Source organism: Diprion similis, chromosome 6 (genome assembly GCF_021155765.1).
Source record: "Diprion similis isolate iyDipSimi1 chromosome 6, iyDipSimi1.1, whole genome shotgun sequence".
Taxonomy (NCBI): domain Eukaryota; kingdom Metazoa; phylum Arthropoda; class Insecta; order Hymenoptera; family Diprionidae; genus Diprion; species Diprion similis.
Window position 1 is genome coordinate 20,426,796 of NC_060110.1, and position 14,840 is coordinate 20,441,635.

At 39.6% G+C, this 14,840-nt stretch overlaps 1 protein-coding gene across 2 annotated transcripts; it reads left to right on the forward strand.

Annotated features, from left to right (window-relative positions):
• The first annotated feature begins 532 nt into the window (after positions 1–532).
• LOC124406870 (tubulointerstitial nephritis antigen-like) lies at positions 533–14,420 on the forward strand. 2 transcript variants are annotated; one of them, XM_046882527.1, is made up of 8 exons: positions 533–862; positions 11,314–11,621; positions 11,732–11,798; positions 12,082–12,280; positions 12,394–12,689; positions 13,145–13,344; positions 13,451–13,605; positions 13,846–14,420. In XM_046882527.1, coding segments are annotated over exons 1-8 (1,353 nt in total). In that variant the 5' UTR covers positions 533–860; the 3' UTR covers positions 13,972–14,420. The 2 variants fall into 2 exon arrangements, with proteins under 2 accessions (XP_046738483.1, XP_046738484.1); XM_046882528.1 differs by having other exon boundaries at positions 534–862; positions 11,735–11,798; positions 13,846–14,419.
• Positions 14,421–14,840: the final 420 nt, after the last annotated feature.

Genomic DNA, 14,840 nt, shown 5'->3' on the forward strand with positions numbered 1-14,840 from the left:
TTTCATCAGACAAATAATCAAGCCAGCACGTGAAAACAAGCGGGTCATTTATCTTGAGAATACCAACTGACGGTCGTCGATAGAATCTAGTAACCAGATTATCGAGCTTAACGCATAGTTTATGTTGAGTGTAAATTTTTTTACTTAATCCGCATAAATGCACTGTGAGAAAAAAAGTCCTTGAATCAATAGTTCTTTGTGTCAATTCAACATCTGTTGACCTAACAAAATGTTTAGTTGATTCAACGCCTTTATTCTCTCAGTGCGTAGCTTCGTCTCACGAATCATGATCTCGATCCGATCTCTGGTCATCTCGAAATCGGGAGTAAGAAATAGAGCGATCGAGCAATCGTTGTCGGATAAAAGATGGAAAAATTGGAGCTTGCGTGTCTGGCCTGAGTAATGAGGGATAAAAATGCAAAGCGCCAGAGCTCGGATCCGCAGAGCTCTAAAGTGTAACACCGGCGTTCTTGCGTGCGGCAATAGGTTGTTTGAAACGAGTTGCGGAGTCCACTCATTCGTCGGTTCGGTTAGGATAGCATAAGCCAAAGTCAAATCGTAATAGCGCGGCGATACGGTGCGGACGCAGTGAGGCGCGCGCTTTCGAGCGGCCAGCAACGATCCTTTCAAACGTCGAAACGTCCGGCTTTCAAGAGACAATTGCCAAAGTCGAATCCTCAGGTTTTGTGACAGCGATTCGGACCGAAAGGATACTCGTTTTAATGCGTGAAAATCACTCGAATAGTACATCGATTTTCCATTAATGTGAATTCAATTTCACGAACAATTTTTGCTTTCGTCGATCGAACGAATCAAAGTTTTTGCATCGGTGAAGAAGACGTCCGTCACGACGAATTGCAATGTGAGTAAATTTTTATTTTCATCGAAATTCGTTTTTGCACATCGTGATCCCTTTTTTTGTCTTGCTTGTCTCTCTTATTTTTTTATCCCTTTAGAGTTCTCTCTTTTGTTTTAAATTAATCTAGTCTTTAATTTAGGCTAAGTACTGTATGTTTTTTGTTTTTTCTACCGGCTTTCTTTGTCCAATATAATCGGAATAATAAAACTATCGTTGTGTATCGTTTTTTGTTTAATTATTAGCACTGATTACATTTTTTCGCACAAAATTTTGATGCAGAAGAGCAAAAGGGACAGCTTCTGTATTAGATATCGAACTTTCTCGAGTAACTCATTTATCCGAGAATTATTATGCAATGTTGATAAACAACTAACTTTTAAATGAAATACAGAACGAGTGATGAAATCGATTTGCGAGTCACTTTTTTCTGTTTAGTCTTTTCAACTAAGCTATGATGGAAGTTTTAGAATATTCATACTTTCTGTACTCAATGTAGATGGGGGTGGAAAAGTTATTTATAATTGATTATCTTTGTCGAGCCAATTTTCAGCTTCCTCCATTACCGCTGATAACGGTACATTTACAGCGCGGGAATTTTGCTAAATCAGTAACGGAACGTTTTACCAGAGCCTGTTCGTCTGTTAACTTCCTTTCTTTCTATCAAGACCAAATATTGTACGTATAATTATCGCAAAGACGGCTTCACGTTTTACAAATATCACATTTTTTGCGAGATTTATTTTTCTTCTTTCTTTTTTTGCTTCCTCATTCCATATTTACATTTTTATAACGTTTATCTCGTGCTATTTAGTGGCGTTATCTTTTGCCTAAATATTCGAAAACTGATAGCAACTTCTCGCTTGCTATAATCAGGTAATATTCTAGAAGCTTACTTTTGCAGCGGAAATTTGCCGCTGACATAATTGCAGAGCTTATCGAGGTTGGTTGTCCAAAAAACGATGCTGTTTATTCATTTTATCACGAAATAGTCGTAGATAGAATATTTCTTTATAAAATTATCATACTCATAAGTTACAAAGATGTCTTTAAAAATATAAAAATTGTATGTACGAGAATTACAAGCAAAAGCATTACAGATGTTGATGCTTTCCTTTGAGTCGCTTGAAATAATTTGAAAATGGTTAAAAATCTAGTGGATTCATTCGATTTCCGCATTTTAAGCAGAAGAATATTCTACAAAATCAATGGAACAGAGATTTTTTTCTCGTATCAGCAATCCATCAATATTGTTATTAGTTGATCATAATCAATATCGATGCAACGTTGCAAGATAAAATATTCATCGAAGCCAACTTGGTAAGAACAAAACTTTTTTTAATAAAACAGCTATCGTAGAGCGAAATCAAATGACTTATCGACCAGATTTTGATTTTACTATTTCGAAACGTTTCAAGCCCGAGCATATCGATCTTCAAGTCTTCGTCTAATTTCAAGTACTTTCTATTTCCATACTTTTGCAAAGATCTAATCCGTGGCTTAAGAATACGATAATTCGATAAATTACAGTCAACGACCGACTATCTCCTAATGAAATTGATAAAAATTATCGTCTTTCTCCCAGGCAACATTTTGAAACCAACTCGCACTACGAATTATTCAAAGCGTAATAAGACGGCCAGCGAGGCGAGCTGCGAAGTCCTTCTCCCTTCATTATCACGACCTGCAAAGGTGGCATTCGCAAGTTATGCGATGAGCCGCGGTATCGAGTGTCTCCGTAGCGCGGAATGCACTCTATGAAAATGTCGTCAACTTCATGATGTTGTGTAAGATTCGCAATACGACATGGAGTGACATTGACATTTCGAAAATGGTAAATTAGATATTGACCAGACGTTACATCGGTATCCGGGACGAGGGAGTCAACCTCACCTAAACCTCCTAATCCGGCATTTAAAGAGAATTACGTTAAGGTCAGCAATTCGATTATGAGATCTCAGCTAATGGCCATCTGGAGGTTACACGGAGATCGGCCAGGGAATTAGACTCGATTTGCGGAACGGGGCATAGATTGTATTTTAAGAAGTGGCCGTGTGACCTGAACTCGCGCCTGATGCATGTTCCGATTTGGCGGGTTCGAAGAGACGCTGATTCAATAACAGCTTTGAAATAGTTAGACGTGCATGCGAAAAGACGTATCGATCAAAGGGATGAATTCGTCGAGGTGTATCGAGAAAAAGGAAAATGCGTCAATTGCAGCGTGGCTAGAAGAATTTCCGCAGAGTGCGAAAATTTGTTTGAAAAACGTACTTGAAATTTTATGCGATAAGGATCAATCTCAACGCATCGTAAGGAGTTTTTGAGTTCGATTTACTCCGCAAGCGCCGTTAAATTTCAACGATAATTTGTTACCACTGAAATTATTCGAGAGATATATTTGTCTCCTTCGTTTTACCTGAATAATGTAAAAAAAAAAGATTCTAATACTCGCTGATATTTAAGAACGTCGTTATTGAATCCAGTAAGATTTTCGCGCACGTGCGAATTCGTATAAAATTTTATAGAGAAGGCGGCGACAAGGTCATTGATATTCATGATATTCATCTAAGACCAAAACTTGTCTAGGAGTACGTATTATCATATGCGAAAATTTCTCTGACGATATTCCGAATCTCCAAACTGGGAATGGCGAAAATTTTTCAGCGAATATAACAATGGTCTGATCCACGCGTGAGGACCGGGTAACATATGTGAAAAACGCGACTGTAAAATAGAATAAAAATGAGCGCATTATAATCAGAGAATGAATCGAGTGACACGTTGTTCGGTTATAAAATGTTGTAAGGAACGTGATTGAAATATAGCTGTACCATAACAAAGGTTACATAGCTGGCCGTTGACAGAAGCACTGAAGTTGAGCAACTGATACATGACGTAACCCGTCAGAGGAGACGAGCCCTACGAATCCCAGAGCGGTGATACGTAGGTCACAAAGATAATAATAACAATAACAATAATAATAATGATTTTCCACACGGGAATGTTGTTCCAGGAATAATATTTACACCCGACAATATTCCCAGGGAATGTAATGTAATTGCCTAGTAATAGCGATTCAAATGTAACAAATCACTGAAATACCAGGAGGCGGGATCAATTAGTAGGTATAGAATATCATCGTATAGATATAAGTACATTCTTCTTCTTCTTCTGAATCATCGAGAGAACTGCATAGGTATAATATTCTCGCGGAGAAGAAATTTCATCTTCTCGTTACTTACCGTCATTTAAATACCTCCAACATTATGCCATATCGCATGACGCTAATACCGAGTCACGAGTGGATATCGATGGCCGTTTATCGCGGTGCATAATAAGGTGTTCTTGACCCATTTATAGCCCGATAATAATTCATTAACAGCAGGTTTTCATTCGACCGGCTGATCTTTAGCAGTAGCACTGTATTACAGCCCATATGTGTGTATGTAACGTGTGTAGAAACGTGCATAGCTAGGCGTCACCCGGAGGCTTGAAACTCGATGCAAATGATATTTGCAACTGCAACTTGGCTCGTAAATTCCGCGATTAAATTGCGCCCGAGTCGATCGATTTGATCGTCGAATATAATAAGTAGCAATATACACGAAACCGGAAGTAAATTTGAGAATGAATTCGGCATAGAAATACACTTTGACTAATCTTCCGAGGAATGATTTTCACTGACGTTAATTACCAATCGTGCATTATATTATTACATACGTAAATTACAGCTGGCAGAGAGAGAGAGAGAGAGAATCTCCTAAGTTTATTCGGTAGGTGGCGTTTAACATTAAGTAAGCAAACGTTCTTGTATATACGACTTGTTGAACCACACATCACATTATTCACTTCGAAAATAGAGACCTATTTATGCGCGTAGTCAATTTCCGAACACTCTGTGATTTAACACCGGAATAGCTCTCAGCTTGCCGCCAGACGCCACGCTTTCTGTGGCAAAGGAAAAGTAGCAAAAAAAAAAAAAGAGAGGAAAAAGGAAATGGACCGTGATTACATACTTTATACGCTCGATGTAATTTACGCCCGAAACGTGCGCTTGTTTAATACTAAATTTTACTCGTAGATCTAGAACTGTACAACAAGAAAATCAACTATCCAATTAAATTTTTTTAGATTAGCCTCGATTCGCTATGTGCAAAGCCAATGAACAGTGTCTGAATCTAGGTATGAACTGTGACCTTTCTGCGCACACAGACGCAGTAAAGATTCGTTTGCACAGCATTCTCATTAAGTTCAGATTTTATCTTGTTTTGCTATAGCAAAGCAAAAATGACGATCGTGACGGAATGACAAAAACGCAGTTGGTTTGTTGCCCTAGAAATTAGAACCGTGGAGAATAGAATCGGTTCGTCAACCGCATGAATATTTACTGCACAGTAAGCAGTTGTGGAAACACCTACGTGTCATCACGTGCTACGTTGTGATAGCAGATCGGTGGATCTCGTGAGCGGTCAGAAGACATCAATGAATTCGCAAAGTAGCCAATTATCGGAGTCAAAACGTGAGGACGTAAATCAAGAATCCTGCTGATCTGAGCGATCCGTCATATGCCAGGAATAGAAAGAAGCAGAGAGAAAAAAAAAAGATTTAAATCGAGTCTGCGGTAGTTGTTCAACCTTTTCTCGCGGTTTGTTTAACGCTCAAAGAATTCCGTAGGAACGCTGAATCGACAGGTGGAAAATACTCGGGCATTCCGCGCGAGTTTACCTCATCCTTAGTCATCCTTAGTCATCTGCAAAAATGCGACGCGGTGCTGTATATCATCCATTGTCATGACTTGTTCTTCGAGAAAAATTGCGTATTGAAGAGATTTTTTGCCATGATAATTACTTACTGCGTGTCAATATAGATATTGCGTCGCAGCATCCCAAAGTTTTTGTTGCACGCCACGGCGTGGTATTTATATAAAAATGTCGAAAGTCATTTTAATATTCAATTAAGCCCAGCTAAACTGCAAATTATGCAGCTGCTGCTCCTGCTGCTGCTGCAGCGACGAAATATGGCCCGAAAACAGTCGTATGAGAGTAATTGATTTTTATAGTCTCTGTCCTCGCTCGCAAAATGGGAGTTTAACTTTATGAAACGTGTAAGTGGTGCAACGTTACGCGTCTCCTATACATTGGGGTTAAATAACTGACCTGGTTACAAGAGTAAATTTCTCTTCCTTGTGCCTGGATATATATTAATCCTTATTTTAATTGACCGGGCGTCAATAGTTACAACGAATTCGTCGTCTGTCTCAATGCCTGTCTTCCTAGCAATCGAATCACGAATTGTCGCTCGTTGATGCAGGTATACAAATTATTTGTTCGTAGAAAGACGAGCTGTGAACATTATCATGCAAATAAGATCGCAACCTTGTTGAAGCTACTCAGGAACAAAAGCTCCGAAATAAATTGATGAACGATTTTCCAGTCTGCTAAGCTTCATTGGAATTATTATAATGTGCAATCTGTACGTATAGGCTATCGCTAGTTTCAATACAGTTAGTATAACCACTTCCGTGAAGAAGCGAGGGTCGCTTCATTCTTTTCATAATCAGCGCGGCGCAGAATGCAATTCAACTTCTGTGCTTTGAAAATTCTCGTGCTTCGAATTCAATCAAATTGACGTCTCAGCATCTTTCTCACAATTAGCCAAAGATAGTCGGACCTGACCCAATCTTGCGAGCGGCTATATCACAATTGTACTTATCTAGCCGAGGAGCTTAACGACATTGGTAAACGACGAGGAAATAGAAGTAAAAATAAAAATTCTTCACCGACAGTGTTTCTTTGATTAAAAGGAACGAGAACTGTACGAGCATTGATAAATAAACCGACCACACGCCACTTAATTTTAACTTTACCTAATAATTCGAAGGTCGTTAAATAATAATTAATACAAATATATATGTACATAACGAATTACGAAATCCTGCAGAAATTCGGCGCTCTTCGGCATAAAAACTACGGAGCGTAAGTTTGTCGATAAGGCTCGAACCGTTGCGTCAGATACAAACGTCCGCAATAAAATTTCTCCACTCGAAACGATATACAACGACTTGCAAATTGACAGCTCCAAGTTGATGAACCAAGGGCTATCAGTCGGCTGGCGGAATTTCATGATAACAGACCGCGCTATGTTTAGACCCGAGGAAGAGGATGCGAGAGGTCCGGAAAACGAGTCTAACTTATACGTCTACGGACCATCGTCAAAACGGAGAGCCGAGTGGCGATCGAAACTCAGGAAATTAAGCCATCCTACAAGAGCGTAAGATTGGCAAGTCGACGGTGATCGCCTGCCAAGTGTTCATTGCTAACAATAAGTCGATATAAGAACGTCGAGTGGGCGCAGATCTGCGAGACGAAACCGCATGAGGAACCTGCAAGCTTATTAGCCAGTTACCTCGTAGCACGGTTTCGCTTATTTTAAAGACTCCAAGAATCGCTCGCTATACTTATACTCGTTGGACCGATGATTCAACCAGAAAGATTTTTCTTCGTGCTGTAATTGCGAGGTCCGAGATCGCTCACGCTTTTGGCACGATCTCGGAATATTGCAACCTGGTACTGCTCTGCAGGGTTGATCCGAATTCCATGGCAAAGTTGATTAAGGAAATTACTACTCACAATTATGCTTACTTTTTTTTTGTTTACTTTTTATTCTGTTGGATTGGTGAAAAATGGTTTATAGTTCGAGTTTGATTCGACAAACGTCGATACTATATTTATCAACTTTATTCTTACTTTGGAATATTGATAAAAGATATCAGTTTTTATGGTCAAACTTCGTTTACTCTAGTAAGGAAAATTGGCAGCGTTAACAAATGCAGTTCAAGTTTCAAACACCTCACCAATATACGACAAATTCCACCATGCTGTCAAGTGAGCTTTTGCAATAGAGCATATTGGTATTGGGAATGAGGTGGTAAATGAAAACGATGAAAATGACTCTGCATATCTTCCTCCGCAGTCTCTACGTAGGGTTGAGTGCTGTTCTGAAACTGCAAGGTTGAATTGATGTAATAAAGGAAATCGGGGGATCGGTCGCATCTCGTCGAAGGCACGTGCGGAATATCCGCAAATAACTAATTTACGCGATTTTCACAGCTCTTGAGAGAAACTCGGAAGTCGTTTCTGGACTGACTTGAAATATCTCGCTGGTGATCGGCGATTTCGAATTCCAGCGATACATTTTTTCCTCCGATAACCGACGCACGCATACTAATCTCGGATTGAAATACGCACTTGAGAGCCGAAACCATGGGTGTAAGCCGATGTTATGTATAATGCATTACACGCGCGATACGCCGCTTTGGAATCCATTTATTTTCGTTCTGCTACAGCAGCTTTAGCCTACCATAATTTAAGCACACCGGGTGAGCTCTCTTTCGCTAAAAACCGTTTTTGCACCCACACCACGGTGTTGAAAAATTCGAGGTAAGTATTTCCTCCATGTCTACGGTTCAACAACCTGCACGAGGAACTCTTCGCCTTGTTGTAAATATCGCATGTCGATACTTCTCCTTTTCTTCACCTCAAAACCATCAGTTATACAGTCTGACCGAAAAGAATATCCTGCACGACTTGACTTTCCGTAACGCGAAGTAACTTTTACATTCACTAATAATCGCATCTTCTCATGATTATTATTACAATTTGACACTCTGGTTGAAAAATTAATCATCGAACTGAGTGACTGGGAGATAACGATCGGTTAATCTTTTTCACACCGCGTATACCTACCCACCGCTTTACATGCTTTATGAAATATATAAACGAAATTCTTGTTGTTACTAGTATATTGCACAATATGGGTCACACGGTGAGTTTGGTGCTCTCAGATAAACTGAAACGATTTTAATACACAGCAAGCACCCGAACACCGAGTTTTCACTGATAAGAACGGTTTCACATGTGTCACGCCGCTGGTACGCGGTATTAAATATTCGTTCTTTTATCTCCGTTGTTTGAATCGAGGCGTGAGATTTTTATGGGACACATTACCAAGTTTGATAATTTTTTATCAAATTACTGACGTCATCGGAAGCGCTCGAACAATTAATTCAAACACTATAGAAATAATTCGACGAGTAACTATTGAACGGTTAGTTCTTTTTTTTCTTATGGTTCTCTAACGAAAACTGCTTGGCACAGACCTGAAATTAGTACATCAAGATTATTCTTGTCTAATATTTACGCCCAAGATAGTTTAGAAAAAAAAAAAAAAAAAAAAAAAAATTAATACGGATAGCTGGAAAAATTGTAGCGCATCTTTTCTTTCCGTCCCGGTAAATAAATTCTATTGAAATATTAGCACAATTGTAAAATAGTAACCTAGCTGTGTAGCTGTACAACAGAGTGGGTGATACGTAGGACTATTCATAGCGCAAATATGTCACACACCATTTACGCCAAATGGCTGTTGTATGTACGTAAATACTCGTGTAGTATTCAGGCTTGTTATAATTCAAATTACAACATTTTTACCGTCGCTTAGTTCAGGCTGCTGCTGCATATATTTGTGCGTCATTCAAAAGTGCGAATAGCTCACATCGTTCCATGAATCATTTTCTCTCGGAACGTGTTTGCATTGAGACGAGGATATCCGATAAGAGGAGGCTGTGGAAAATCGCGGGTGATTCAATGTTCACATTCAAAAGCTACCGGAGGCTGCAATGAAATTTCGTTTTTGGCCATCCACGGGATAAATCCGAGAATAAGAGTATAAACATCGAGTTGACAGGCCAAACAGAACGGCGGTATGCACATCTGCCAGACCTTGGACGAGTTCTAAATTCTCTGTGTTGTACAACTAAAGTTAGGCGGGTGACATAACGTTCGGGAATCAAGCCGCGGTAGAAAATATAAATTTAAGATAAGCGCGCTCAAGCTGCAATCGGCCAAGATTGTCCGCAGAATTTTGAAAGCCCTTGAAAATGTACTTAATTTCTATCTATATTAAAAACATCCCCGACACGTGAAAAACCGAATAAATGTTTGTCAAAATCAAATTTTCGACGCCAAATTTTCTGTCTGCAAATGAGATAATAAATTCGCGACTGAGATTCAAGTTCATTTATTGACCATCGAGAAGAAAATGCGAGTGAATATTTCGCAGGGATTCGCAGCTGTTGGAACTGATTACAAACCTGAATTTGCATTTAGGAATCGACGCAGCTGTGCGAAATAAGCATCAGCCTAAGAATAAGTCGTTTCGCAATGCGTGCATGCTCCGGAGATTCATAATCCATCAATGAACGATGATGCGACCGTTTCGGTGAATGAGTCATGAATGAATAGTCCCCGACTAGCGTAAGCCGATGCAAGATGAATCGGGTCTGCGTAAGCGTGAGTAAAAAAAGGTCTGATCGTGAGCAGAACTAACAGGTATTATAGTAAAGGTATTGCATAGACTTTATTTCTCTGGATGAGTATAATTCGGGTTCTAATTCTCGTGAGTTGGGTAATCCCTTGGTTATTTTCACAGAAATTAACCTTTTGATGGCGCTCGTTTTTCGGAATGGAAAATAGACAACCCGCGAGATGTGAAAACAGTTTTCCTTGGCTGCGGGCGGAACGGAACGATTCTTGAGGTTTGGACGTTAAAATTGTGATTCAATATCACATATTATCATAACCACACAGCGGAACTGATTTTTCAAGTTTCCGAGCTGCGCAGTTTGATCCCGTCTTACCGTAAAGAAGTGTGTTTTTCACGATACAGGAGCGAGAGCGAAATTTTACAACGTGCTTATGTAAACGAACAAAAGTCAAATAAATTCGAAGCCTGCAGGGGATAATTGTTCATATCACGCATGTACGCAGTATTTTTTAATACACACTTTCACTTCAAAGTAAAAGGCAACGAATTAGATCAGATATTTTTATCCACCCTGATTTGCGGTTTATTTTCACCACCTTGCTTTCACATTTGTTTGTTTTTTTGTTTTTTTTTTTTTCTTTCCATTTCATTTATAAATATAGCTTACAACGATCTCATGCACCGCGCTAACTGCAGCTTGTTGAACGCCGTGGGTAGAGTCTTGAAGAAAAATAATAAAGAAAAAAAAAACCGCAAGCATAAAGAAAGAAGAAACTCGCATAATAAGGTCGCGCAATAAAAATGTGCAAAAATAACTGAAAACGTGTCAAGGTGCACATTTACTTGTCCAAGAGGGACTTTCCTACATTTTTTGCGCAACATCAACGCGAGTGATTTCATCGAGATAATTAAGGCGGACAATCATTCCCAGTCACGCCTAAAAAATACTCGTGACGTCCTCGCACAGTTGTTGTCCAAACGACTCGAAATACCACAAATTCGTCACTGCAACGGAGTAAAAATTTTCCCAATGCACACGATTCTCCTGACGTTGAGAGGCAGGAAACTTGGCTCGATCGTCGGACATTCCATAGTTACAGTTTTTTTCATTTCAAAATAAATACGTGTTCCAGGACGCGAAGCAGGAACGACTTCCGGTTGACGATGTTCATCGGGGCCTTCGTCTTGACGCTTTTCTTCAGCTACGCACAAGGCATTCCCGATTTTTCCGGCCTTCCACCAGGGCCGTACTGTGGTGCACAATATCCAGCATTGCGATGCTGTGATGGACGTAGAGATGTCTGCAGTGCTCCGATTGTCGGGACATTGTGCTACTGCGACGATTTTTGCGACCGAAACCAGACCGCAGATTGCTGTCCCGATTACTGGTCCCACTGCAAGGGAAAGCCTGTAGACGTTGGACCACCGCAATTGATCCAAGGTAGAGAAACTCTGTTCATTATTATTAATGGTTTTGTTTTCGAAGGGGGGGTGATTCAGTTATCTTGAATATACCGTTTCTAAACAATATCGAATTCCTGTTCGTTACAGTAGGCTGTCTCTTCGAGGGGAAATTTTACGCTCACGGACAGTCGATCAAGCAGAATTGCAACAAGTGGTAGGTTGATGAATAAAAAATTTTTTTCACCATCTCGGTAATTTATGTAATTATATGTAGGGGGAGAGGGACAAAATGGACCCACTAAGGGAGGAATAACGTTATACCAATTTCGGCAACGCATTTTTTTTTTGTCTTTGATCACATTTCAAGCGTGATCGGGATCTTTTAAAATTCCAATTAATTGTATGGGGGCCCATTTTTCCCGCCTCTTTCCTATACAGTATCGTGGATGAACGGAAATACGTGATCTCAACTGATCACCGATTTTTTATCATCTTAGCAAATGTTCAACTTTGGAAAAGAAGGCGGAAATGCTTTGCGAGACGAACCCTTGCTTGGTAGAACCCGATATCATCGATACTGTGAATTTCGAAAATGATCGGTTAGGATGGCGGGCTGAAAACCACTCCGAATTCTGGGGAAGGACCCTTGCCGACGGTATGCAGCTCAGACTGGGAACAAAGAACCCCTCGCAATACGTGAGCGTTGTTTATTATCCTTTTCGTTAATTCGATCCGTTTTCAATTTTTCCTATAATCTTTGCAAGCACAGCGCTAAAAATGGATATAAAAATTGCGTGCAAATTTCACAGGTGACCAAGATGATCCCGGTTCGCACCGTGTACGACCCCACCAAACTTCCAAAATCGTTCGATTCCGCAGAGGAATGGAAGGGTAAGATCGCCGGAGTCAGAGACCAAGGATGGTGCGGGGCTTCGTGGGCCTTGTCCACCGTCGACGTCGCTTCCGATCGTTACGGCATCATAAGCAAAGGACGAGAAGTCGTCGAGCTTTCAGCCCAGCATCTCTTGTCCTGCAACGACAGAGGACAGCAGGGCTGCTCAGGTGGCTACCTCGACAAGGCGTGGTTGTTCGTTAGGAAATTTGGGTGAGGATGCAAGAAGTCTTCTTTCACTTTTCCGCATCTCCTTCACCGAGGAAAGTTTTGAACTCTTATCGGTGCTCGGAAAATTAATAAAAACAGTTTGAATATCGTCGAAATTACAAGTTAATGTGTATAGTTATGTGGCTGTAATTACCATATTTTTTGGCTACTGCAACGTTAAATGTGTTCGTCTAGATTGCCACATTTTAACCGTCAAATAAGACCTTAACATCAATTTTTTATTGCACCAGCATCAAATTATGAGGATATGTATATAATATGAGCGACCATAATCGAAATGAATTATTAATTAACACATACTAGGTATTCTGGTTACCCAACTACAAAACTCATCCTCATTTCTACAGCCAAAACAGTATTTTCCGGTTATGGTAAAAATATACAACGATAATCAGAGATCTTCCGATTGATAACTTGCATCTTAACTTTTTCTGCAGTCTGGTAGACGAAGACTGTTACCCCTGGACTGGCGCAAAAGAACAATGTAGATTTCCAAAAAGAATAACTTTTGACCAAACTCGGTGCCGAAGGCCGGCCGGCTCGACCAGAAAAGAATTGTACAAAGTAACCCCATCCTATCGTTTGGGAAATGAAACGGACATCATGCATGAGATCAGGATGTCAGGGCCGGTACAAGGTAAATATATCCTGCAGACAAGTCGTCAGGACTACCCGTGGAAATACTGTCAAATCCAAATGGTCCTGTGAACGCGAAGTTAATTATTTATTTTCTTCTTTTACAGCTACGATCAAAGTCTATCCGGATCTATTTGTCTATAAATCAGGTATATACAGGCATTCCCCGAGGGTGGAAAGTTCTCGCACAGGCTACCATTCCGTCAGAATAGTCGGTTGGGGCGAAGAAATCCTTTCGTATGGACCACCGGTCAAATACTGGGTATGTTTTCGAAACACGTACTAGTCGTTAGATTTCTTAAATTCTAGCCTGATAATCTCAAAACGACTTGTCAAAATATTTCAGAATCAATTCTGTCATTTTCGAACTGATGAAGCTATATCTTGTATATTGAAAGTATAAGATTTAGCAGTCTAAATTGGTGTGCTTTTTGAAGAAATAAAACGAGATTTGATAATCGGTTTTCTTGCAATTCATGTATGTTTCTTATCGTTTACTTAGGTCGTGGCCAATTCTTGGGGTAAGGATTGGGGTGAAAACGGATTCTTCAGGATCTTACGAGGATCTAACGAATGTGAGATCGAGACCTTTGTCTTGGCTGTCTGGCCCAAGGCAATAACGTATTAAGGCAATAATACGAACACATTTTCAGGTGTTAACATTTTTCAATTTATACATAATGAATGTAAGAATCATACAGACAAAGTTCACGAATCACCGTTGTATTTATTAGCACACTATGTATACTAATAACTCGACAGTTTCGATTATAATAACATAATATAATACTAAACGTACTGTACGTATACGTCTATAAGATATTTTACGTGAAGAAAAATAACTAGTATTAATAATGAACTGTTTTTTAATATATATTCTACGTATAATATATATACATAAAATTACATGCATATGTATATTTTTATAAACACAATATTTTATCAAGATATTATAATGACATACGTATCACTTATGTAAACTCTGCCATATTATTCACTAAGATGCATAAATTATTTAATAAAATGTCATATACGTAGGTATATGTGTTATAACAGCGAGTCTTCAAAACCTTACCATTCATGATAATTCTCGAGTCGATAAATAATCAACAATTGATCTAATAATAAAGAAATATTACAAGGAAAGGAAGAACGCCGTTGGGCAACGAAACTGCAAGGATCACATAATTATTTCAAAACTCGTACCTACATCGTGAAACTGACGAAATGGGTGGATAAAAGTCCGAGTGAATGGCGTTCTATAATTAAACAAAACTCGTTGATAAAGAGAATATAGAATGCAGGCGGGCAGCTCTCGGACCTCAGCCATTTCAAATCTCCCGCTCGGAACGCATCTCGCTCGGTACGTCAGGAAATTGTGTAGTTCGCGACTCCGCCGAAAGATGGAGGTGCGGTTCGAAATTAACGGCATTTGTATCGCAAGTGTGTGAATGTGTGTACCTTGTGTCACCAAACTGGATTTCCCTAGTCAACGAG

Coding starts and splice junctions, on each gene's coding strand:
- LOC124406870 (XM_046882527.1), top strand. Junction 13,345..13,450: donor GATGTCAGGGCCGGTACAAG/GTAAATATATCC, acceptor CTTCTTTTACAG/CTACGATCAAAGTCTATCCG. Junction 13,606..13,845: donor GACCACCGGTCAAATACTGG/GTATGTTTTCGA, acceptor TCGTTTACTTAG/GTCGTGGCCAATTCTTGGGG.